This window comes from Salmo salar, chromosome 27 (genome assembly GCF_965601325.2).
Source record: "Salmo salar chromosome 27, fSalSal1, whole genome shotgun sequence".
NCBI classification, from domain to species: Eukaryota; Metazoa; Chordata; class Actinopteri; order Salmoniformes; family Salmonidae; genus Salmo; species Salmo salar.
Genome location: NC_138317.1, coordinates 15,439,255 through 15,467,149, shown reverse-complemented (window position 1 = coordinate 15,467,149; position 27,895 = coordinate 15,439,255). Strand labels below are relative to the sequence as shown.

The 27,895-nt window shown below is 47.1% G+C and overlaps 3 protein-coding genes across 3 annotated transcripts; all 3 read left to right on the top strand.

The window, feature by feature from the left end:
- Nucleotides 1-7,873: 7,873 nt before the first annotated feature.
- Nucleotides 7,874-13,784, top strand: LOC145864365 (uncharacterized). Its single transcript, XM_082970109.1, has 7 exons — nt 7,874-8,034; nt 8,492-8,628; nt 9,272-11,001; nt 11,043-11,190; nt 12,236-13,050; nt 13,484-13,545; nt 13,598-13,784. Exons 1-7 carry the CDS (start codon nt 7,874-7,876, stop codon nt 13,782-13,784), a joined length of 3,240 nt encoding a protein of 1,079 aa, XP_082826235.1.
- Nucleotides 13,785-15,168: 1,384 nt separating this feature from the next.
- On the top strand, nt 15,169-18,722 carry LOC145864364 (uncharacterized). Its single transcript, XM_082970108.1, has 3 exons — nt 15,169-16,728; nt 18,359-18,375; nt 18,449-18,722. Exons 1-3 carry the CDS (start codon nt 15,169-15,171, stop codon nt 18,720-18,722), a joined length of 1,851 nt encoding a protein of 616 aa, XP_082826234.1.
- Nucleotides 18,723-19,407: 685 nt separating this feature from the next.
- Nucleotides 19,408-27,835, top strand: LOC145864363 (uncharacterized). Its single transcript, XM_082970107.1, has 6 exons — nt 19,408-20,275; nt 22,442-22,572; nt 23,746-24,036; nt 24,661-24,712; nt 25,316-25,389; nt 27,770-27,835. Exons 1-6 carry the CDS (start codon nt 19,408-19,410, stop codon nt 27,833-27,835), a joined length of 1,482 nt encoding a protein of 493 aa, XP_082826233.1.
- The last annotated feature ends 60 nt before the right edge of the window (nt 27,836-27,895 follow it).

Sequence of the window (27,895 nt, the reverse complement as noted above, 5' to 3'; positions counted from 1 at the left end):
ACACCAATCACAACTGCAGGTCCAACTACCATTGTTACTCCTACAGCAACCACAACTGTACCCCCCACAGCAACCACAACAGCAGCTAGTACAACAACTGGAGCTCCAACAACCACTACAACTGCAACAGCTCCAACAACACCAACTGTAGCTGCTTCCACAAGCACTACTGCAGCCCCTACAGCAACAACAACTGCAGCTCCTACTACAACCACTTTAGCTCCTACGGCCACCACCACAGCTCCTACAACAACAAATAAAGCTGCTTCCACAACAACTACTGCAGCCCCTACTGCAACAACAACTGAAGCTTCTTCAACAACAACAATAGCACCAACGACAACCACAACAACATCACCTTCGACAACTGCAGCTCCTACAACAACCACAACAGAAGCTAGTACAACAACTGTAGCTCCAACGACCACTACAACTGCAGCAGCTGCTATAGAAATCACAACTGTAGCTCCTACGACCACCGAAATTGCAGCTTCTACCACAACAACAGAAGCTCCTAAGACCACTACAACTACAGCAGCTCCTACAACAACTTTAGCTGCTTCCACAACCACTACTGTAGCCCCTATGGCAACAACAACTGCAGCTCCAACAACAACTTTAGCTACTATAGCAAGCACAACAGCAGCTGCTACGACAACCACTACAGATTCTACGACATCTACAACAAGCCCAACAGTACCCACTACGGCAACACCTTCAGCTCCTACAACGACAATAATAGTAGATCATGCGACAAGTACAACTGCAGCAGCTATAACAACAACAACTGAAGCTGCTTCCACAACCACTACTGCAGCCCCTACTGCAACCACAACTGAAGCTTCTTCAAAAACAACTATAGCACCAACGACAACCACATCACCTTCGACAACTGCAGCTCCTACTACAACCACTTTAGCTCCTACGGCCACTACAACAGCTCCTACAACAACAAATACAGTTGCTTCCACAACAACTACTGCAGCCCCTACTGCAACAACAACTGAAGCTTCTTCAACAACAACAATAGCACCAACCACAACCACAACAACATCACCTTCGACAACTGCAGCTCCTACAACAACCACAACAGAAGCTAGTACAACAACTGTAGCTCCAACGACCACTACAACTGCAGAAGCTCCAACAACACAAGCTGTAGCTGCTTCCACAACCACCACAGCAGCCCCTACTGCAACCAGAACAGAAGATCCTTCTACAATAACTACAAAAACATCGCCTACGACAACTGTAGCTCCTACTACAACCACTGTAGCTTCTACAGACACTACAACTGCAGCTGCTCCCACAACCACTACTGAAGCCCCTACTGCAACAACAACTGAAGCTTCTTCTACAACAACTATAGCACATACGGCAACCACAACAACTGTACCTACGACAACTGCAGCTCCTACTACAACCACTGTAGCTCCTACGGCCAATACAACTGCAGCAGCTCCTACAACAACAACTGAAGCTGCTTCCACAAGCACTACTGTAGCCCCAACTGCAACGACAACTGAAGCTTCTTCTACAACAACCACAACAACATCCCCTTCGACAACTGCAGCTCCGACAACAACAACTGTAGGTCCTACAACGCCAATCACAACTGTAGATACAACTACCATTTTAACTCCTATGACAACCACAACCACAGCTCCGACCTCAACAACTGTAGCTGCTTCCACAACCACTACTGCATTCCCTACTACAACCACAACGGAAGCTTCATCCACAACCACTACTGCAGCCCTTACTACAACCACAACGGAAGCTTCTTCTACAACAACTATAGCACCTACGACAACCACAACAACATCCCCTTCGACAACTGCAGCTCCTACAACTCCAATCAAAACTACAGCTTCTACTACGACAATAATTGCAGAACCTGCGACCACCACAACTGATCTAGCTACTACGACAACCACAACAGCAGCTCCTACAACAACAACCGAAACACCTACGACAACCACAACAACATCCCCTTCGACAACTGCAGCTCCTACAACACCAATCACAACTGCAGGTCCAACTACCATTGTTACTATAACAGCAACCACAACTGTACCCCCCACAGCAACCACAACAGCAGCTAGTACAACAACTGGAGCTCCAACAACCACTACAACTGCAACAGCTCCAACAACACCAACTGTAGCTGCTTCCACAAGCACTACTGCAGCCCCTACAGCAACAACAACTGCAGCTCCTACTACAACCACTTTAGCTTCTACGGCCACCACCACAGCTCCTACAACAACAAATAAAGCTGCTTCCACAACAACTACTGCAGCCCCTACTGCAACAACAACTGAAGCTTCTTCAACAACAACAATAGCACCAACGACAACCACAACAACATCACCTTCGACAACTGCAGCTCCTACAACAACCACAACAGAAGCTAGTACAACAACTGTAGCTCCAACGACCACTACAACTGCAGCAGCTGCTACAGAAATCACAACTGTAGCTCCTACGACCACCGAAATTGCAGCTTCTACCACAACAACAGAAGCTCCTAAGACCACTACAACTACAGCAGCTCCTACAACAACTGTAGCTGCTTCCACAACCACTACTGTAGCCCCTATGGCAACAACAACTGCAGCTCCAACAACAACTTTAGCTACTATAGCAAGCACAACAGCAGCTGCTACGACAACCACTACAGATTCTACGACATCTACAACAAGCCCAACAGTACCCACTACGGCAACACCTTCAGCTCCTACAACGACAATAATTGTAGATCATGCGACAAGTACAACTGCAGCAGCTATAACAACAACAACTGAAGCTGCTTCCACAACCACTAGTGCAACCCCTACTGCAACCACAACTGAAGCTTCTTCAACAACAACTATAGCACCAACGACAACCACAACAACATCACCTTCGACAACTGCAGCTCCTACTACAACCACTTTAGCTCCTACGGCCACTACAACAGCTCCTACAACAACAAATACAGTTGCTTCCACAACAACTACTGCAGCCCCTACTGCAACAACAACTGAAGCTTCTTCAACAACAACAATAGCACCAACGACAACCACAACAACATCACCTTCGACAACTGCAGCTCCTACAACAACCACAACAGAAGCTAGTACAACAACTGTAGCTCCAACGACCACTACAACTGCAGCAGCTGCTATAGAAATCACAACTGTAGCTCCTACGACCACCGAAATTGCAGCTTCTACCACAACAACAGAAGCTCCTAAGACCACTACAACTACAGCAGCTCCTACAACAACTGTAGCTGCTTCCACAACCACTACTGTAGCCCCTATGGCAACAACAACTGCAGCTACAACAACAACTTTAGCTACTATAGCAAGCACAACAGCAGCTGCTACGACAACCACTACAGATTCTACGACATCTACAACAAGCCCAACAGTACCCACTACGGCAACACCTTCAGCTCCTACAACGACAATAATTGTAGATCATGCGACAAGTACAACTGCAGCAGCTATAACAACAACAACTGAAGCTGCTTCCACAACCACTACTGCAGCCCCTACTTCAACCACAACTGAAGCTTCTTCTACAACAACTAAAGCACCTTTCACAACTGCAGCTCCTACTATAACAACTGTAGCTCCTACAACGCCAATCACAACTGCAGGTCCTACTACCATTTTAACTCCTAAAGCATCCACAACAGCAGCTAGTACAACAACTGTAGCCGCTACGACCACTACAACTGCAGCAGCTCCAACAACAACAACTGAAGCTGCTCCCACAACCACTACAGCAGCCCCTAGTGCAATCCCTACTGCAACCACAACTGAAGCTTCTTCAACAACAACTATAGCACCTACGACAACCACAACAACATCACCTACGACAACTGCAGCTCCTACTAAAACAACTGTAGCTCCTACAACGCCGATCACAATTGCAGGACCTTCTACCATTTTAACTCCAGTAAGTACAACAACTGGAGCTCCAAAAACATCTACAACTGCTGAAGCTCCAACAACACCAACTGTAGCTGCTTCCACAACCACTACTGCAGCCCCTACTGCAACCACAACTGAAGCTTCTTCAACAACAACTATAGCACCAACGACAACCACAACAACATCACCTTCGACAACTGCAGCTCCTACTACAACCACTTTAGCTCCTACGGCCACTACAACAGCTCCTACAACAACAAATACAGTTGCTTCCACAACAACTACTGCAGCCCCTACTGCAACAACAACTGAAGCTTCTTCAACAACAACAATAGCACCAACGACAACTACAACAACATCACCTTCGACAACTGCAGCTCCTACAACAACCACAACAGAAGCTAGTACAACAACTGTAGCTCCAACGACCACTACAACTGCAGAAGCTCCAACAACACAAGCTGTAGCTGCTTCCACAACCACCACAGCAGCCCCTACTGCAACCAGAACAGAAGATCCTTCTACAATAACTACAAAAACATCCCCTACGACAACTGTAGCTCCTACTACAACCACTGTAGCTTCTACAGACACTACAACTGCAGCAGCTCCTACAACAACAACTGAAGCTGCTCCCACAACCACTACTGAAGCCCCTACTGCAACAACAACTGAAGCTTCTTCTACAACAACTATAGCACATACGGCAACCACAACAACTGTACCTATGACAACTGCAGCTCCTACTACAACCACTGTAGCTCCTACGGCCAATACAACTGCAGCAGCTCCTACAACAACAACTGAAGCTGCTTCCACAAGCACTACTGTAGCCCCAACTGCAACCACAACTGAAGCTTCTTCTACAACAACCACAACAACATCCCCTTCGACAACTGCAGCTCCGACAACAACTGTAGGTCCTACAACGCCAATCACAACTGTAGATACAACTACCACTTTAACTCCTATGACAACCACAACCACAGCTCCAACCTCAACAACTGTAGCTGCTTCCACAACCACTACTGCATTCCCTACTACAACCACAACGGAAGCTTCATCCACAACCACTACTGCAGCCCTTACTACAACCACAACGGAAGCTTCTTCTACAACAACTATAGCACCTACGACAACCACAACAACATCCCCTTCGACAACTGCAGCTCCTACAACAACAACTGTAGCTCCTACAACTCCAATCAAAACTACAGCTTCTACTACGACAATAATTGCAGAACCTGCGACCACCACAACTGATCTAGCTACTACGACAACCACAACAGCAGCTCCTACAACAACAACCGAAACACCTACGACAACCACAACAACATCCCCTTCGACAACTGCAGCTCCTACTACAACAAATGCAGCTCCTACAACACCAATCACAACTGCAGGTCCAACTACCATTGTTACTCCTACAGCAACCACAACTGTACCCCCCACAGCAACCACAACAGCAGCTAGTACAACAACTGGAGCTCCAACAACCACTACAACTGCAACAGCTCCAACAACACCAACTGTAGCTGCTTCCACAAGCACTACTGCAGCCCCTACAGCAACAACAACTGCAGCTCCTACTACAACCAATTTAGCTCCTACGGCCACCACCACAGCTCCTACAACAACAAATAAAGCTGCTTCCACAACAAGTACTGCAGCCCCTACTGCAACAACAACTGAAGCTTCTTCAACAACAACAATAGCACCAACGACAACCACAACAACATCACCTTCGACAACTGCAGCTCCTACAACAACCACAACAGAAGCTAGTACAACAACTGTAGCTCCAACGACCACTACAACTGCAGCAGCTGCTACAGAAATCACAACTGTAGCTCCTACGACCACCGAAATTGCAGCTTCTACCACAACAACAGAAGCTCCTAAGACCACTACAACTACAGCAGCTCCTACAACAACTGTAGCTGCTTCCACAACCACTACTGTAGCCCCTATGGCAACAACAACTGCAGCTCCAACAACAACTTTAGCTACTATAGCAAGCACAACAGCAGCTGCTACGACAACCACTACAGATTCTACGACATCTACAACAAGCCCAACAGTACCCACTACGGCAACACCTTCAGCTCCTACAACGACAATAATTGTAGATCATGCGACAACTACAACTGCAGCAGCTATAACAACAACAACTGAAGCTGCTTCCACAACCACTACTGCAGTCCCTACTTCAACCAGAACTGAAGCTTCTTCTACAACATCTAAAGCACCTTTCACAACTGCAGCTCCTACTATAACAACTGTAGCACCTACAACGCCAATCACAACTGCAGGTCCTACTACCATTTTAACTCCTAAAGCATCCACAACAGCAGCTATTACAACAACTGTAGCCGCTACGACCACTACAACTGCAGCAGCTCCAACAACAACAACTGAAGCTGCTCCCACAACCACTACAGCAGCCCCTAGTGCAACCCCTACTGCAACCACAACTGAAGCTTCTTCAACAACAACTATAGCACCTACGACAACCACAACAACATCACCTTCGACAACTGCAGCTCCTACTAAAACAACTGTAGCTCCTACAACGCCGATCACAATTGCAGGACCTTCTACCATTTTAACTCCAGTAAGTACAACAACTGGAGCTCCAAAAACATCTACAACTGCTGAAGCTCCAACAACACCAACTGTAGCTGCTTCCACAACCACTACTGCAGCCCCTACTGCAACCACAACTGAAGCTTCTTCAACAACAACTATAGCACCAACGACAACCACATCACCTTCGACAACTGCAGCTCCTACTACAACCACTTTAGCTCCTACGGCCACTACAACAGCTCCTACAACAACAAATACAGTTGCTTCCACAACAACTACTGCAGCCCCTACTGCAACAACAACTGAAGCTTCTTCAACAACAACAATAGCACCAACGACAACCACAACAACATCACCTTCGACAACTGCAGCTCCTACAACAACCACAACAGAAGCTAGTACAACAACTGTAGCTCCAACGACCACTACAACTGCAGAAGCTCCAACAACACAAGCTGTAGCTGCTTCCACAACCACCACAGCAGCCCCTACTGCAACCAGAACAGAAGATCCTTCTACAATAACTACAAAAACATCCCCTACGACAACTGTAGCTCCTACTACAACCACTGTAGCTTCTACAGACACTACAACTGCAGCAGCTCCTACAACAACAACTGAAGCTGCTCCCACAACCACTACTGAAGCCCCTACTGCAACAACAACGGAAGCTTCTTCTACAACAACTATAGCACATACGGCAACCACAACAACTGTACCTATGACAACTGCAGCTCCTACTACAACCACTGTAGCTCCTACGGCCAATACAACTGCAGCAGCTCCTACAACAACAACTGAAGCTGCTTCCACAAGCACTACTGTAGCCCCAACTGCAACCACAACTGAAGCTTCTTCTACAACAACCACAACAACATCCCCTTCGACAACTGCAGCTCCGACAACAACTGTAGGTCCTACAACGCCAATCACAACTGTAGATACAACTACCATTTTAACTCCTATGACAACCACAACCACAGCTCCAACCTCAACAACTGTAGCTGCTTCCACAACCACTACTGCATTCCCTACCACAACGGAAGCTTCATCCACAACCACTACTGCAGCCCTTACTACAACCACAACGGAAGCTTCTTCTACAACAACTATAGCACCTACGACAACCACAAAAACATCCCCTTCGACAACTGCAGCTCCTACAACAACAACTGTAGCTCCTACAACTCCAATCAAAACTACAGCTTCTACTACGACAATAATTGCAGAACCTGCGACCACCACAACTGATCTAGCTACTACGACAACCACAACAGCAGCTCCTACAACAACAACCGAAACACCTACGACAACCACAACAACATCCCCTTCGACAACTGCAGCTCCTACTACAACAAATGCAGCTCCTACAACACCAATCACAACTGCAGGTCCAACTACCATTGTTACTCCTACAGCAACCACAACTGTACACCCCACAGCAACCACAACAGCAGCTAGTACAACAACTGGAGCTCCAACAACCACTACAACTGCAACAGCTCCAACAACACCAACTGTAGCTGCTTCCACAAGCACTACTGCAGCCCCTACAGCAACAACAACTGCAGCTCCTACTACAACCACTTTAGCTCCTACGGCCACCACCACAGCTCCTACAACAACAAATAAAGCTGCTTCCACAACAACTACTGCAGCCCCTACTGCAACAACAACTGAAGCTTCTTCAACAACAACAATAGCACCAACGACAACCACAACAACATCACCTTCGACAACTGCAGCTCCTACAACAACCACAACAGAAGCTAGTACAACAACTGTAGCTCCAACGACCACTACAACTGCAGCAGCTGCTACAGAAATCACAACTGTAGCTCCTACGACCACCGAAATTGCAGCTTCTACCACAACAACAGAAGCTCCTAAGACCACTACAACTACAGCAGCTCCTACAACAACTGTAGCTGCTTCCACAACCACTACTGTAGCCCCTATGGCAACAACAACTGCAGCTCCAACAACAACTTTAGCTACTATAGCAAGCACAACAGCAGCTGCTACGACAACCACTACAGATTCCACGACATCTACAACAAGCCCAACAGTACCCACTACGGCAACACCTTCAGCTCCTACAACGACAATAATTGTAGATCATGCGACAAGTACAACTGCAGCAGCTATAACAACAACAACTGAAGCTGCTTCCACAACCACTACTGCAGCCCCTACTTCAACCACAACTGAAGCTTCTTCTACAACAACTAAAGCACCTTTCACAACTGCAGCTCCTACTATAACAACTGTAGCTCCTACAACGCCAATCACAACTGCAGGTCCTACTACCATTTTAACTCCTAAAGCATCCACAACAGCAGCTAGTACAACAACTGTAGCCGCTACGACCACTACAACTGCAGCAGCTCCAACAACAACAACTGAAGCTGCTCCCACAACCACTACAGCAGCCCCTAGTGCAATCCCTACTGCAACCACAACTGAAGCTTCTTCAACAACAACTATAGCACCTACGACAACCACAACAACATCACCTTCGACAACTGCAGCTCCTACTAAAACAACTGTAGCTCCTACAACGCCGATCACAATTGCAGGACCTTCTACCATTTTAACTCCAGTAAGTACAACAACTGGAGCTCCAAAAACATCTACAACTGCTGAAGCTCCAACAACACCAACTGTAGCTGCTTCCACAACCACTACTGCAGCCCCTACTGCAACCACAACTGAAGCTTCTTCAACAACAACTATAGCACCTTCGACAACTGCAGCTCCTACTACAACCACTTTAGCTCCTACGGCCACTACAACAGCTCCTACAACAACAAATACAGTTGCTTCCACAACAACTACTGCAGCCCCTACTGCAACAACAACTGAAGCTTCTTCAACAACAACAATAGCACCAACGACAACCACAACAACATCACCTTCGACAACTGCAGCTCCTACAACAACCACAACAGAAGCTAGTACAACAACTGTAGCTCCAACGACCACTACAACTGCAGAAGCTCCAACAACACAAGCTGTAGCTGCTTCCACAACCACCACAGCAGCCCCTACTGCAACCAGAACAGAAGATCCTTCTACAATAACTACAAAAACATCCCCTACGACAACTGTAGCTCCTACTACAACCACTGTAGCTTCTACAGACACTACAACTGCAGCAGCTCCTACAACAACAACTGAAGCTGCTCCCACAACCACTACTGAAGCCCCTACTGCAACAACAACTGAAGCTTCTTCTACAACAACTATAGCACATACGGCAACCACAACAACTGTACCTACGACAACTGCAGCTCCTACTACAACCACTGTAGCTCCTACGGCCAATACAACTGCAGCAGCTCCTACAACAACAACTGAAGCTGCTTCCACAAGCACTACTGTAGCCCCAACTGCAACCACAACTGAAGCTTCTTCTACAACAACCACAACAACATCCCCTTCGACAACTGCAGCTCCGACAACAACAACTGTAGGTCCTACAACGCCAATCACAACTGTAGATACAACTACCATTTTAACTCCTATGACAACCACAACCACAGCTCCGACCTCAACAACTGTAGCTGCTTCCACAACCACTACTGCATTCCCTACCACAACGGAAGCTTCATCCACAACCACTACTGCAGCCCTTACTACAACCACAACGGAAGCTTCTTCTACAACAACTATAGCACCTACGACAACCACAACAACATCCCCTTCGACAACTGCAGCTCCTACAACAACAACTGTAGCTCCTACAACTCCAATCAAAACTACAGCTTCTACTACGACAATAATTGCAGAACCTGCGACCACCACAACTGATCTAGCTACTACGACAACCACAACAGCAGCTCCTACAACAACAACCGAAACACCTACGACAACCACAACAACATCCCCTTCGACAACTGCAGCTCCTACTACAACAAATGCAGCTCCTACAACACCAATCACAACTGCAGGTCCAACTACCATTGTTACTCCTACAGCAACCACAACTGTACCCCCCACAGCAACCACAACAGCAGCTAGTACAACAACTGGAGCTCCAACAACCACTACAACTGCAACAGCTCCAACAACACCAACTGTAGCTGCTTCCACAAGCACTACTGCAGCCCCTACAGCAACAACAACTGCAGCTCCTACTACAACCACTTTAGCTCCTACGGCCACCACCACAGCTCCTACAACAACAAATAAAGCTGCTTCCACAACAACTACTGCAGCCCCTACTGCAACAACAACTGAAGCTTCTTCAACAACAACAATAGCACCAACGACAACCACAACAACATCACCTTCGACAACTGCAGCTCCTACAACAACCACAACAGAAGCTAGTACAACAACTGTAGCTCCAACGACCACTACAACTGCAGCAGCTGCTACAGAAATCACAACTGTAGCTCCTACGACCACCGAAATTGCAGCTTCTACCACAACAACAGAAGCTCCTAAGACCACTACAACTACAGCAGCTCCTACAACAACTGTAGCTGCTTCCACATCCACTACTGTAGCCCCTATGGCAAGAACAACTGCAGCTCCAACAACAACTTTAGCTACTATAGCAAGCACAACAGCAGCTGCTACGACAACCACTACAGATTCCACGACATCTACAACAAGCCCAACAGTACCCACTACGGCAACACCTTCAGCTCCTACAACGACAATAATTGTAGATCATGCGACAAGTACAACTGCAGCAGCTATAACAACAACAACTGAAGCTGCTTCCACAACCACTACTGCAGCCCCTACTTCAACCACAACTGAAGCTTCTTCTACAACAACTAAAGCACCTTTCACAACTGCAGCTCCTACTATAACAACTGTAGCTCCTACAACGCCAATCACAACTGCAGGTCCTACTACCATTTTAACTCCTAAAGCATCCACAACAGCAGCTAGTACAACAACTGTAGCCGCTACGACCACTACAACTGCAGCAGCTCCAACAACAACAACTGAAGCTGCTCCCACAACCACTACAGCAGCCCCTAGTGCAATCCCTACTGCAACCACAACTGAAGCTTCTTCAACAACAACTATAGCACCTACGACAACCACAACAACATCACCTTCGACAACTGCAGCTCCTACTAAAACAACTGTAGCTCCTACAACGCCGATCACAATTGCAGGACCTTCTACCATTTTAACTCCAGTAAGTACAACAACTGGAGCTCCAAAAACATCTACAACTGCTGAAGCTCCAACAACACCAACTGTAGCTGCTTCCACAACCACTACTGCAGCCCCTACTGCAACCACAACTGAAGCTTCTTCAACAACAACTATAGCACCAACGACAACCACAACAACATCACCTTCGACAACTGCAGCTCCTACTACAACCACTTTAGCTCCTACGGCCACTACAACAGCTCCTACAACAACAAATACAGTTGCTTCCACAACAACTACTGCAGCCCCTACTGCAACAACAACTGAAGCTTCTTCAACAACAACAATAGCACCAACGACAACCACAACAACATCACCTTTGACAACTGCAGCTCCTACAACAACCACAACAGAAGCTAGTACAACAACTGTAGCTCCAACGACCACTACAACTGCAGAAGCTCCAACAACACAAGCTGTAGCTGCTTCCACAACCACCACAGCAGCCCCTACTGCAACCAGAACAGAAGATCCTTCTACAATAACTACAAAAACATCCCCTACGACAACTGTAGCTCCTACTACAACCACTGTAGCTCCTACAGCCACTACAACTGCAGCAGCTCCTACAACAACAACTGAAGCTGCTCCCACAACCACTACTGAAGCCCCTACTGCAACAACAACTGAAGCTTCTTCTACAACAACTATAGCACATACGGCAACCACAACAACTGTACCTACGACAACTGCAGCTCCTACTACAACCACTGTAGCTCCTACGGCCAATACAACTGCAGCAGCTCCTACAACAACAACTGAAGCTGCTTCCACAAGCACTACTGTAGCCCCAACTGCAACCACAACTGAAGCTTCTTCTACAACAACCACAACAACATCCCCTTCGACAACTGCAGCTCCGACAACAACAACTGTAGGTCCTACAACGCCAATCACAACTGTAGATACAACTACCATTTTAACTCCTATGACAACCACAACCACAGCTCCGACCTCAACAACTGTAGCTGCTTCCACAACCACTACTGCATTCCCTACTACAACCACAACGGAAGCTTCTTCTACAACAACTATAGCACCTACGACAACCACAACAACATCCCCTTCGACAACTGCAGCTCCTACAACAACAACTGTAGCTCCTACAACTCCAATCAAAACTATAGCTTCTACTACGACAATAATTGCAGAACCTGCGACCACCACAACTGATCTAGCTACTACGACAACCACAACAGCAGCTCCTACAACAACAACCGAAACACCTACGACAACCACAACAACATCCCCTTCGACAACTGCAGCTCCTACTACAACAAATGCAGCTCCTACAACACCAATCACAACTGCAGGTCCAACTACCATTGTTACTCCTACAGCAACCACAACTGTACCCCCCACAGCAACCACAACAGCAGCTAGTACAACAACTGGAGCTCCAACAACCACTACAACTGCAACAGCTCCAACAACACCAACTGTAGCTGCTTCCACAAGCACTACTGCAGCCCCTACAGCAACAACAACTGCAGCTCCTACTACAACCACTTTAGCTCCTACGGCCACCACCACAGCTCCTACAACAACAAATAAAGCTGCTTCCACAACAACTACTGCAGCCCCTACTGCAACAACAACTGAAGCTTCTTCAACAACAACAATAGCACCAACGACAACCACAACAACATCACCTTCGACAACTGCAGCTCCTACAACAACCACAACAGAAGCTAGTACAACAACTGTAGCTCCAACGACCACTACAACTGCAGCAGCTGCTACAGAAATCACAACTGTAGCTCCTACGACCACCGAAATTGCAGCTTCTACCACAACAACAGAAGCTCCTAAGACCACTACAACTACAGCAGCTCCTACAACAACTGTAGCTGCTTCCACAACCACTACTGTAGCCCCTATGGCAACAACAACTGCAGCTCCAACAACAACTTTAGCTACTATAGCAAGCACAACAGCAGCTGCTACGACAACCACTACAGATTCTACGACATCTACAACAAGCCCAACAGTACCCACTACGGCAACACCTTCAGCTCCTACAACGACAATAATTGTAGATCATGCGACAAGTACAACTGCAGCAGCTATAACAACAACAACTGAAGCTGCTTCCACAACCACTACTGCAGCCCCTACTTCAACCACAACTGAAGCTTCTTCTACAACAACTAAAGCACCTTTCACAACTGCAGCTCCTACTATAACAACTGTAGCTCCTACAACGCCAATCACAACTGCAGGTCCTACTACCATTTTAACTCCTAAAGCATCCACAACAGCAGCTAGTACAACAACTGTAGCCGCTACGACCACTACAACTGCAGCAGCTCCAACAACAACTGAAGCTGCTCCCACAACCACCACAGCAGCCCCTAGTGCAACCCCTACTGCAACCACAACTGAAGCTTCTTCAACAACAACTATAGCACCTACGACAACCACAACAACATCACCTTCGACAACTGCAGCTCCTACTAAAACAACTGTAGCTCCTACAACGCCGATCACAATTGCAGGACCTTCTACCATTTTAACTCCAGTAAGTACAACAACTGGAGCTCCAAAAACATCTACAACTGCTGAAGCTCCAACAACACCAACTGTAGCTGCTTCCACAACCACTACTGCAGCCCCTACTGCAACCACAACTGAAGCTTCTTCAACAACAACTATAGCACCAACGACAACCACAACAACATCACCTTCGACAACTGCAGCTCCTACTACAACCACTTTAGCTCCTACGGCCACTACAACAGCTCCTACAACAACAAATACAGTTGCTTCCACAACAACTACTGCAGCCCCTACTGCAACAACAACTGAAGCTTCTTCAACAACAACAATAGCACCAACGACAACCACAACAACATCACCTTCGACAACTGCAGCTCCTACAACAACCACAACAGAAGCTAGTACAACAACTGTAGCTCCAACGACCACTACAACTGCAGAAGCTCCAACAACACAAGCTGTAGCTGCTTCCACAACCACCACAGCAGCCCCTACTGCAACCAGAACAGAAGATCCTTCTACAATAACTACAAAAACATCCCCTACGACAACTGTAGCTCCTACTACAACCACTCTAGCTCCTACAGCCACTACAACTGCAGCAGCTCCTACAACAACAACTGAAGCTGCTCCCACAACCACTACTGAAGCCCCTACTGCAACAACAACTGAAGCTTCTTCTACAACAACTATAGCACATACGGCAACCACAACAACTGTACCTACGACAACTGCAGCTCCTACTACAACCACTGTAGCTCCTACGGCCAATACAACTGCAGCAGCTCCTACAACAACAACTGAAGCTGCTTCCACAAGCACTACTGTAGCCCCAACTGCAACCACAACTGAAGCTTCTTCTACAACAACCACAACAACATCCCCTTCGACAACTGCAGCTCCGACAACAACAACTGTAGGTCCTACAACGCCAATCACAACTGTAGATACAACTACCATTTTAACTCCTATGACAACCACAACCACAGCTCCGACCTCAACAACTGTAGCTGCTTCCACAACCACTACTGCATTCCCTACTACAACCACAACGGAAGCTTCATCCACAACCACTACTGCAGCCCTTACTACAACCACAACGGAAGCTTCTTCTACAACAACTATAGCACCTACGACAACCACAACAACATCCCCTTCGACAACTGCAGCTCCTACAACAACAACTGTAGCTCCTACAACTCCAATCAAAACTACAGCTTCTACTACGACAATAATTGCAGAACCTGCGACCACCACAACTGATCTAGCTACTACGACAACCACAACAGCAGCTCCTACAACAACAACCGAAACACCTACGACAACCACAACAACATCCCCTTCGACAACTGCAGCTCCTACAACACCAATCACAACTGCAGGTCCAACTACCATTGTTACTCCTACAGCAACCACAACTGTACCCCCCACAGCAACCACAACAGCAGCTAGTACAACAACTGGAGCTCCAACAACCACTACAACTGCAACAGCTCCAACAACACCAACTGTAGCTGCTTCCACAAGCACTACTGCAGCCCCTACAGCAACAACAACTGCAGCTCCTACTACAACCACTTTAGCTCCTACGGCCACCACCACAGCTCCTACAACAACAAATAAAGCTGCTTCCACAACAACTACTGCAGCCCCTACTGCAACAACAACTGAAGCTTCTTCAACAACAACAATAGCACCAACGACAACCACAACAACATCACCTTCGACAACTGCAGCTCCTACAACAACCACAACAGAAGCTAGTACAACAACTGTAGCTCCAACGACCACTACAACTGCAGCAGCTGCTACAGAAATCACAACTGTAGCTCCTACGACCACCAAAATTGCAGCTTCTACCACAACAACAGAAGCTCCTAAGACCACTACAACTACAGCAGCTCCTACAACAACTGTAGCTGCTTCCACAACCACTACTGTAGCCCCTATGGCAACAACAACTGCAGCTCCAACAACAACTTTAGCTACTATAGCAAGCACAACAGCAGCTGCTACGACAACCACTACAGATTCTACGACATCTACAACAAGCCCAACAGTACCCACTACGGCAACACCTTCAGCTCCTACAACGACAATAATTGTAGATCATGCGACAAGTACAACTGCAGCAGCTATAACAACAACAACTGAAGCTGCTTCCACAACCACTAGTGCAACCCCTACTGCAACCACAACTGAAGCTTCTTCAACAACAACTATAGCACCAACGACAACCACAACAACATCACCTTCGACAACTGCAGCTCCTACTACAACCACTTTAGCTCCTACGGCCACTACAACAGCTCCTACAACAACAAATACAGTTGCTTCCACAACAACTACTGCAGCCCCTACTGCAACAACAACTGAAGCTTCTTCAACAACAACAATAGCACCAACGACAACCACAACAACATCACCTTCGACAACTGCAGCTCCTACAACAACCACAACAGAAGCTAGTACAACAACTGTAGCTCCAACGACCACTACAACTGCAGCAGCTGCTACAGAAATCACAACTGTAGCTCCTACGACCACCGAAATTGCAGCTTCTACCACAACAACAGAAGCTCCTAAGACCACTACAACTACAGCAGCTCCTACAACAACTGTAGCTGCTTCCACAACCACTACTGTAGCCCCTATGGCAACAACAACTGCAGCTCCAACAACAACTTTAGCTACTATAGCAAGCACAACAGCAGCTGCTACGACAACCACTACAGATTCTACAACAAGCCCAACAGTACCCACTACGGCAACACCTTCAGCTCCTACAACGACAATAATTGTAGATCATGCGACAAGTACAACTGCAGCAGCTATAACAACAACAACTGAAGCTGCTTCCACAACCACTACTGCAGCCCCTACTTCAACCACAACTGAAGCTTCTTCTACAACAACTAAAGCACCTTTCACAACTGCAGCTCCTACTATAACAACTGTAGCTCCTACAACGCCAATCACAACTGCAGGTCCTACTACCATTTTAACTCCTAAAGCATCCACAACAGCAGCTAGTACAACAACTGTAGCCGCTACGACCACTACAACTGCAGCAGCTCCAACAACAACAACTGAAGCTGCTCCCACAACCACTACAGCAGCCCCTAGTGCAATCCCTACTGCAACCACAACTGAAGCTTCTTCAACAACAACTATAGCACCTACGACAACCACAACAACATCACCTTCGACAACTGCAGCTCCTACTAAAACAACTGTAGCTCCTACAACGCCGATCACAATTGCAGGACCTTCTACCATTTTAACTCCAGTAAGTACAACAACTGGAGCTCCAAAAACATCTACAACTGCTGAAGCTCCAACAACACCAACTGTAGCTGCTTCCACAACCACTACTGCAGCCCCTACTGCAACCACAACTGAAGCTTCTTCAAAAACAACTATAGCACCAACGACAACCACATCACCTTCGACAACTGCAGCTCCTACTACAACCACTTTAGCTCCTACGGCCACTACAACAGCTCCTACAACAACAAATACAGTTGCTTCCACAACAACTACTGCAGCCCCTACTGCAACAACAACTGAAGCTTCTTCAACAACAACAATAGCACCAACGACAACCACAACAACATCACCTTCGACAACTGCAGCTCCTACAACAACCACAACAGAAGCTAGTACAACAACTGTAGCTCCAACGACCACTACAACTGCAGAAGCTCCAACAACACAAGCTGTAGCTGCTTCCACAACCACCACAGCAGCCCCTACTGCAACCAGAACAGAAGATCCTTCTACAATAACTACAAAAACATCCCCTACGACAACTGTAGCTCCTACTACAACCACTGTAGCTCCTACAGCCACTACAACTGCAGCAGCTCCTACAACAACAACTGAAGCTGCTCCCACAACCACTACTGAAGCCCCTACTGCAACAACAACTGAAGCTTCTTCTACAACAACTATAGCACATACGGCAACCACAACAACTGTACCTACGACAACTGCAGCTCCTACTACAACCACTGTAGCTCCTACGGCCAATACAACTGCAGCAGCTCCTACAACAACAACTGAAGCTGCTTCCACAAGCACTACTGTAGCCCCAACTGCAACCACAACTGAAGCTTCTTCTACAACAACCACAACAACATCCCCTTCGACAACTGCAGCTCCGACAACAACAACTGTAGGTCCTACAACGCCAATCACAACTGTAGATACAACTACCATTTTAACTCCTATGACAACCACAACCACAGCTCCGACCTCAACAACTGTAGCTGCTTCCACAACCACTACTGCATTCCCTACTACAACCACAACGGAAGCTTCATCCACAACCACTACTGCAGCCCTTACTACAACCACAACGGAAGCTTCTTCTACAACAACTATAGCACCTACGACAGCCACAACAACATCCCCTTCGACAACTGCAGCTCCTACAACAACAACTGTAGCTCCTACAACTCCAATCAAAACTACAGCTTCTACTACGACAATAATTGCAGAACCTGCGACCACCACAACTGATCTAGCTACTACGACAACCACAACAGCAGCTCCTACAACAACAACCGAAACACCTACGACAACCACAACAACATCCCCTTCGACAACTGCAGCTCCTACAACACCAATCACAACTGCAGGTCCAACTACCATTGTTACTCCTACAGCAACCACAACTGTACCCCCCACAGCAACCACAACAGCAGCTAGTACAACAACTGGAGCTCCAACAACCACTACAACTGCAACAGCTCCAACAACACCAACTGTAGCTGCTTCCACAAGCACTACTGCAGCCCCTACAGCAACAACAACTGCAGCTCCTACTACAACCACTTTAGCTTCTACGGCCACCACCACAGCTCCTACAACAACAAATAAAGCTGCTTCCACAACAACTACTGCAGCCCCTACTGCAACAACAACTGAAGCTTCTTCAACAACAACAATAGCACCAACGACAACCACAACAACATCACCTTCGACAACTGCAGCTCCTACAACAACCACAACAGAAGCTAGTACAACAACTGTAGCTCCAACGACCACTACAACTGCAGCAGCTGCTACAGAAATCACAACTGTAGCTCCTACGACCACCAAAATTGCAGCTTCTACCACAACAACAGAAGCTCCTAAGACCACTACAACTACAGCAGCTCCTACAACAACTGTAGCTGCTTCCACAACCACTACTGTAGCCCCTATGGCAACAACAACTGCAGCTCCAACAACAACTTTAGCTACTATAGCAAGCACAACAGCAGCTGCTACGACAACCACTACAGATTCTACGACATCTACAACAAGCCCAACAGTACCCACTACGGCAACACCTTCAGCTCCTACAACGACAATAATTGTAGATCATGCGACAAGTACAACTGCAGCAGCTATAACAACAACAACTGAAGCTGCTTCCACAACCACTAGTGCAACCCCTACTGCAACCACAACTGAAGCTTCTTCAACAACAACTATAGCACCAACGACAACCACAACAACATCACCTTCGACAACTGCAGCTCCTACTACAACCACTTTAGCTCCTACGGCCACTACAACAGCTCCTACAACAACAAATACAGTTGCTTCCACAACAACTACTGCAGCCCCTACTGCAACAACAACTGAAGCTTCTTCAACAACAACAATAGCACCAACGACAACCACAACAACATCACCTTCGACAACTGCAGCTCCTACAACAACCACAACAGAAGCTAGTACAACAACTGTAGCTCCAACGACCACTACAACTGCAGCAGCTGCTACAGAAATCACAACTGTAGCTCCTACGACCACCGAAATTGCAGCTTCTACCACAACAACAGAAGCTCCTAAGACCACTACAACTACAGCAGCTCCTACAACAACTGTAGCTGCTTCCACAACCACTACTGTAGCCCCTATGGCAACAACAACTGCAGCTCCAACAACAACTTTAGCTACTATAGCAAGCACAACAGCAGCTGCTACGACAACCACTACAGATTCTACAACAAGCCCAACAGTACCCACTACGGCAACACCTTCAGCTCCTACAACGACAATAATTGTAGATCATGCGACAAGTACAACTGCAGCAGCTATAACAACAACAACTGAAGCTGCTTCCACAACCACTACTGCAGCCCCTACTTCAACCACAACTGAAGCTTCTTCTACAACAACTAAAGCACCTTTCACAACTGCAGCTCCTACTATAACAACTGTAGCTCCTACAACGCCAATCACAACTGCAGGTCCTACTACCATTTTAACTCCTAAAGCATCCACAACAGCAGCTAGTACAACAACTGTAGCCGCTACGACCACTACAACTGCAGCAGCTCCAACAACAACAACTGAAGCTGCTCCCACAACCACTACAGCAGCCCCTAGTGCAATCCCTACTGCAACCACAACTGAAGCTTCTTCAACAACAACTATAGCACCTACGACAACCACAACAACATCACCTTCGACAACTGCAGCTCCTACTAAAACAACTGTAGCTCCTACAACGCCGATCACAATTGCAGGACCTTCTACCATTTTAACTCCAGTAAGTACAACAACTGGAGCTCCAAAAACATCTACAACTGCTGAAGCTCCAACAACACCAACTGTAGCTGCTTCCACAACCACTACTGCAGCCCCTACTGCAACCACAACTGAAGCTTCTTCAACAACAACTATAGCACCAACGACAACCACAACAACATCACCTTCGACAACTGCAGCTCCTACTACAACCACTTTAGCTCCTACGGCCACTACAACAGCTCCTACAACAACAAATACAGTTGCTTCCACAACAACTACTGCAGCCCCTACTGCAACAACAACTGAAGCTTCTTCAACAACAACAATAGCACCAACGACAACTACAACAACATCACCTTCGACAACTGCAGCTCCTACAACAACCACAACAGAAGCTAGTACAACAACTGTAGCTCCAACGACCACTACAACTGCAGAAGCTCCAACAACACAAGCTGTAGCTGCTTCCACAACCACCACAGCAGCCCCTACTGCAACCAGAACAGAAGATCCTTCTACAATAACTACAAAAACATCCCCTACGACAACTGTAGCTCCTACTACAACCACTCTAGCTCCTACAGCCACTACAACTGCAGCAGCTCCTACAACAACAACTGAAGCTGCTCCCACAACCACTACTGAAGCCCCTACTGCAACAACAACTGAAGCTTCTTCTACAACAACTATAGCACATACGGCAACCACAACAACTGTACCTACGACAACTGCAGCTCCTACTACAACCACTGTAGCTCCTACGGCCAATACAACTGCAGCAGCTCCTACAACAACAACTGAAGCTGCTTCCACAAGCACTACTGTAGCCCCAACTGCAACCACAACTGAAGCTTCTTCTACAACAACCACAACAACATCCCCTTCGACAACTGCAGCTCCGACAACAACAACTGTAGGTCCTACAACGCCAATCACAACTGTAGATACAACTACCATTTTAACTCCTATGACAACCACAACCACAGCTCCGACCTCAACAACTGTAGCTGCTTCCACAACCACTACTGCATTCCCTACTACAACCACAACGGAAGCTTCATCCACAACCACTACTGCAGCCCTTACTACAACCACAACGGAAGCTTCTTCTACAACAACTATAGCACCTACGACAACCACAACAACATCCCCTTCGACAACTGCAGCTCCTACAACAACAACTGTAGCTCCTACAACTCCAATCAAAACTACAGCTTCTACTACGACAATAATTGCAGAACCTGCGACCACCACAACTGATCTAGCTACTACGACAACCACAACAGCAGCTCCTACAACAACAACCGAAACACCTACGACAACCACAACAACATCCCCTTCGACAACTGCAGCTCCTACTACAACAAATGCAGCTCCTACAACACCAATCACAACTGCAGGTCCAACTACCATTGTTACTCCTACAGCAACCACAACTGTACCCCCCACAGCAACCACAACAGCAGCTAGTACAACAACTGGAGCTCCAACAACCACTACAACTGCAACAGCTCCAACAACACCAACTGTAGCTGCTTCCACAAGCACTACTGCAGCCCCTACAGCAACAACAACTGCAGCTCCTACTACAACCACTTTAGCTCCTACGGCCACCACCACAGCTCCTACAACAACAAATAAAGCTGCTTCCACAACAACTACTGCAGCCCCTACTGCAACAACAACTGAAGCTTCTTCAACAACAACAATAGCACCAACGACAACCACAACAACATCACCTTCGACAACTGCAGCTCCTACAACAACCACAACAGAAGCTAGTACAACAACTGTAGCTCCAACGACCACTACAACTGCAGCAGCTGCTACAGAAATCACAACTGTAGCTCCTACGACCACCGAAATTGCAGCTTCTACCACAACAACAGAAGCTCCTAAGACCACTACAACTACAGCAGCTCCTACAACAACTGTAGCTGCTTCCACAACCACTACTGTAGCCCCTATGGCAACAACAACTGCAGCTCCAACAACAACTTTAGCTACTATAGCAAGCACAACAGCAGCTGCTACGACAACCACTACAGATTCTACGACATCTACAACAAGCCCAACAGTACCCACTACGGCAACACCTTCAGCTCCTACAACGACAATAATTGTAGATCATGCGACAACTACAACTGCAGCAGCTATAACAACAACAACTGAAGCTGCTTCCACAACCACTACTGCAGCCCCTACTTCAACCAGAACTGAAGCTTCTTCTACAACATCTAAAGCACCTTTCACAACTGCAGCTCCTACTATAACAACTGTAGCACCTACAACGCCAATCACAACTGCAGGTCCTACTACCATTTTAACTCCTAAAGCATCCACAACAGCAGCTAGTACAACAACTGTAGCCGCTACGACCACTACAACTGCAGCAGCTCCAACAACAACAACTGAAGCTGCTCCCACAACCACCACAGCAGCCCCTAGTGCAACCCCTACTGCAACCACAACTGAAGCTTCTTCAACAACAACTATAGCACCTACGACAACCACAACAACATCACCTTCGACAACTGCAGCTCCTACTAAAACAACTGTAGCTCCTACAACGCCGATCACAATTGCAGGACCTTCTACCATTTTAACTCCAGTAAGTACAACAACTGGAGCTCCAAAAACATCTACAACTGCTGAAGCTCCAACAACACCAACTGTAGCTGCTTCCACAACCACTACTGCAGCCCCTACTGCAACCACAACTGAAGCTTCTTCAACAACAACTATAGCACCAACGACAACCACAACAACATCACCTTCGACAACTGCAGCTCCTACTACAACCACTTTAGCTCCTACGGCCACTACAACAGCTCCTACAACAACAAATACAGTTGCTTCCACAACAACTACTGCAGCCCCTACTGCAACAACAACTGAAGCTTCTTCAACAACAACAATAGCACCAACGACAACCACAACAACATCACCTTCGACAACTGCAGCTCCTACAACAACCACAACAGAAGCTAGTACAACAACTGTAGCTCCAACGACCACTACAACTGCAGAAGCTCCAACAACACAAGCTGTAGCTGCTTCCACAACCACCACAGCAGCCCCTACTGCAACCAGAACAGAAGATCCTTCTACAATAACTACAAAAACATCCCCTACGACAACTGTAGCTCCTACTACAACCACTGTAGCTTCTACAGACACTACAACTGCAGCAGCTCCTACAACAACAACTGAAGCTGCTCCCACAACCACTACTGAAGCCCCTACTGCAACAACAACGGAAGCTTCTTCTACAACAACTATAGCACATACGGCAACCACAACAACTGTACCTATGACAACTGCAGCTCCTACTACAACCACTGTAGCTCCTACGGCCAATACAACTGCAGCAGCTCCTACAACAACAACTGAAGCTGCTTCCACAAGCACTACTGTAGCCCCAACTGCAACCACAACTGAAGCTTCTTCTACAACAACCACAACAACATCCCCTTCGACAACTGCAGCTCCGACAACAACTGTAGGTCCTACAACGCCAATCACAACTGTAGATACAACTACCATTTTAACTCCTATGACAACCACAACCACAGCTCCAACCTCAACAACTGTAGCTGCTTCCACAACCACTACTGCATTCCCTACCACAACGGAAGGTTCATCCACAACCACTACTGCAGCCCTTACTACAACCACAACGGAAGCTTCTTCTACAACAACTATAGCACCTACGACAACCACAACAACATCCCCTTCGACAACTGCAGCTCCTACAACAACAACTGTAGCTCCTACAACTCCAATCAAAACTACAGCTTCTACTACGACAATAATTGCAGAACCTGCGACCACCACAACTGATCTAGCTACTACGACAACCACAACAGCAGCTCCTACAACAACAACCGAAACACCTACGACAACCACAACAACATCCCCTTCGACAACTGCAGCTCCTACTACAACAAATGCAGCTCCTACAACACCAATCACAACTGCAGGTCCAACTACCATTGTTACTCCTACAGCAACCACAACTGTACACCCCACAGCAACCACAACAGCAGCTAGTACAACAACTGGAGCTCCAACAACCACTACAACTGCAACAGCTCCAACAACACCAACTGTAGCTGCTTCCACAAGCACTACTGCAGCCCCTACAGCAACAACAACTGCAGCTCCTACTACAACCACTTTAGCTCCTACGGCCACCACCACAGCTCCTACAACAACAAATAAAGCTGCTTCCACAACAACTACTGCAGCCCCTACTGCAACAACAACTGAAGCTTCTTCAACAACAACAATAGCACCAACGACAACCACAACAACATCACCTTCGACAACTGCAGCTCCTACAACAACCACAACAGAAGCTAGTACAACAACTGTAGCTCCAACGACCACTACAACTGCAGCAGCTGCTACAGAAATCACAACTGTAGCTCCTACGACCACCGAAATTGCAGCTTCTACCACAACAACAGAAGCTCCTAAGACCACTACAACTACAGCAGCTCCTACAACAACTGTAGCTGCTTCCACAACCACTACTGTAGCCCCTATGGCAACAACAACTGCAGCTCCAACAACAACTTTAGCTACTATAGCAAGCACAACAGCAGCTGCTACGACAACCACTACAGATTCTACGACATCTACAACAAGCCCAACAGTACCCACTACGGCAACACCTTCAGCTCCTACAACGACAATAATTGTAGATCATGCGACAACTACAACTGCAGCAGCTATAACAACAACAACTGAAGCTGCTTCCACAACCACTACTGCAGCCCCTACTTCAACCACAACTGAAGCTTCTTCTACAACAACTAAAGCACCTTTCACAACTGCAGCTCCTACTATAACAACTGTAGCTCCTACAACGCCAATCACAACTGCAGGTCCTACTACCATTTTAACTCCTAAAGCATCCACAACAGCAGCTAGTACAACAACTGTAGCCGCTACGACCACTACAACTGCAGCAGCTCCAACAACAACTGAAGCTGCTCCCACAACCACCACAGCAGCCCCTAGTGCAACCCCTACTGCAACCACAACTGAAGCTTCTTCAACAACAACTATAGCACCTACGACAACCACAACAACATCACCTTCGACAACTGCAGCTCCTACTAAAACAACTGTAGCTCCTACAACGCCGATCACAATTGCAGGACCTTCTACCATTTTAACTCCAGTAAGTACAACAACTGGAGCTCCAAAAACATCTACAACTGCTGAAGCTCCAACAACACCAACTGTAGCTGCTTCCACAACCACTACTGCAGCCCCTACTGCAACCACAACTGAAGCTTCTTCAACAACAACTATAGCACCAACGACAACCACAACAACATCACCTTCGACAACTGCAGCTCCTACTACAACCACTTTAGCTCCTACGGACACTACAACAGCTCCTACAACAACAAATACAGTTGCTTCCACAACAACTACTGCAGCCCCTACTGCAACAACAACTGAAGCTTCTTCAACAACAACAATAGCACCAACGACAACTACAACAACATCACCTTCGACAACTGCAGCTCCTACAACAACCACAACAGAAGCTAGTACAACAACTGTAGCTCCAACGACCACTACAACTGCAGAAGCTCCAACAACACAAGCTGTAGCTGCTTCCACAACCACCACAGCAGCCCCTACTGCAACCAGAACAGAAGATCCTTCTACAATAACTACAAAAACATCCCCTACGACAACTGTAGCTCCTACTACAACCACTGTAGCTTCTACAGACACTACAACTGCAGCAGCTCCTACAACAACAACTGAAGCTGCTCCCACAACCACTACTGAAGCCCCTACTGCAACAACAACTGAAGCTTCTTCTACAACAACTATAGCACATACGGCAACCACAACAACTGTACCTACGACAACTGCAGCTCCTACTACAACCACTGTAGCTCCTACGGCCAATACAACTGCAGCAGCTCCTACAACAACAACTGAAGCTGCTTCCACAAGCACTACTGTAGCCCCAACTGCAACCACAACTGAAGCTTCTTCTACAACAACCACAACAACATCCCCTTCGACAACTGCAGCTCCAACAACAACTGTAGGTCCTACAACGCCAATCACAACTGTAGATACAACTACCATTTTAACTCCTATGACAACCACAACCACAGCTCCAACCTCAACAACTGTAGCTGCTTCCACAACCACTACTGCATTCCCTACTACAACCACAACGGAAGCTTCATCCACAACCACTACTGCAGCCCTTACTACAACCACAACGGAAGATTCTTCTACAACAACTGTAGCACCTACGACAACCACAACAACATCCCCTTCGACAACTGCAGCTCCTACAACAACAACTGTAGCTCCTACAACTCCAATCAAAACTACAGCTTCTACTACGACAATAATTGCAGAACCTGCGACCACCACAACTGATCTAGCTACTACGACAACCACAACAGCAGCTCCTACGACAACAACCGAAACACCTACGACAACCACAACAACATCCCCTTCGACAACAGCAGCTCCTACTACAACAAATGCAGCTCCTACAACACCAATCACAACTGCAGGTCCAACTACCATTGTTACTCCTACAGCAACCACAACTGTACCCCCCACAGCAACCACAACAGCAGCTAGTACAACAACTGGAGCTCCAACAACCACTACAACTGCAACAGCTCCAACAACACCAACTGTAGCTGCTTCCACAAGCACTACTGCAGCCCCTACAGCAACAACAACTGCAGCTCCTACTACAACCACTTTAGCTCCTACGGCCACCACCACAGCTCCTACAACAACAAATAAAGCTGCTTCCACAACAACTACTGTAGCCCCTACTGCAACAACAACTGAAGCTTCTTCAACAACAACAATAGCACCAACGACAACCACAACAACATCACCTTCGACAACTGCAGCTCCTACAACAACCACAACAGAAGCTAGTACAACAACTGTAGCTCCAACGACCACTACAACTGCAGCAGCTGCTACAGAAATCACAACTGTAGCTCCTACGACCACCGAAATTGCAGCTTCTACCACAACAACAGAAGCTCCTAAGACCACTACAACTACAGCAGCTCCTACAACAACTGTAGCTGCTTCCACAACCACTACTGTAGCCCCTATGGCAACAACAACTGCAGCTCCAACAACAA

Excerpts from the sequence above, each read along its gene's own strand:
- LOC145864365 (XM_082970109.1), top strand. The coding sequence starts at position 7,874 with ATGCAGCTCCTACAACACCAATCACAACTGCAGGTCCAACTACCATTG. Across the intron at positions 11,002-11,042 it reads CAGCAGCTCCTACAACAACT|AACAACTGCAGCTCCAACAA; the intron begins GTAGCTGCTTCC and ends CCCTATGGCAAG. Across the intron at positions 13,546-13,597 it reads CAGCAGCTCCTACAACAACT|CTCCAACAACAACTTTAGCT; the intron begins GTAGCTGCTTCC and ends CAACAACTGCAG.
- LOC145864364 (XM_082970108.1), top strand. The coding sequence starts at position 15,169 with ATGACAACCACAACCACAGCTCCGACCTCAACAACTGTAGCTGCTTCC.
- LOC145864363 (XM_082970107.1), top strand. The coding sequence starts at position 19,408 with ATGGCAACAACAACTGCAGCTCCAACAACAACTTTAGCTACTATAGCA. Across the intron at positions 20,276-22,441 it reads AATTGTAGATCATGCGACAA|CACCAACGACAACCACAACA; the intron begins GTACAACTGCAG and ends CAACAACAATAG. Across the intron at positions 25,390-27,769 it reads CATCTACAACAAGCCCAACA|CTTCTACCACAACAACAGAA; the intron begins GTACCCACTACG and ends CCGAAATTGCAG.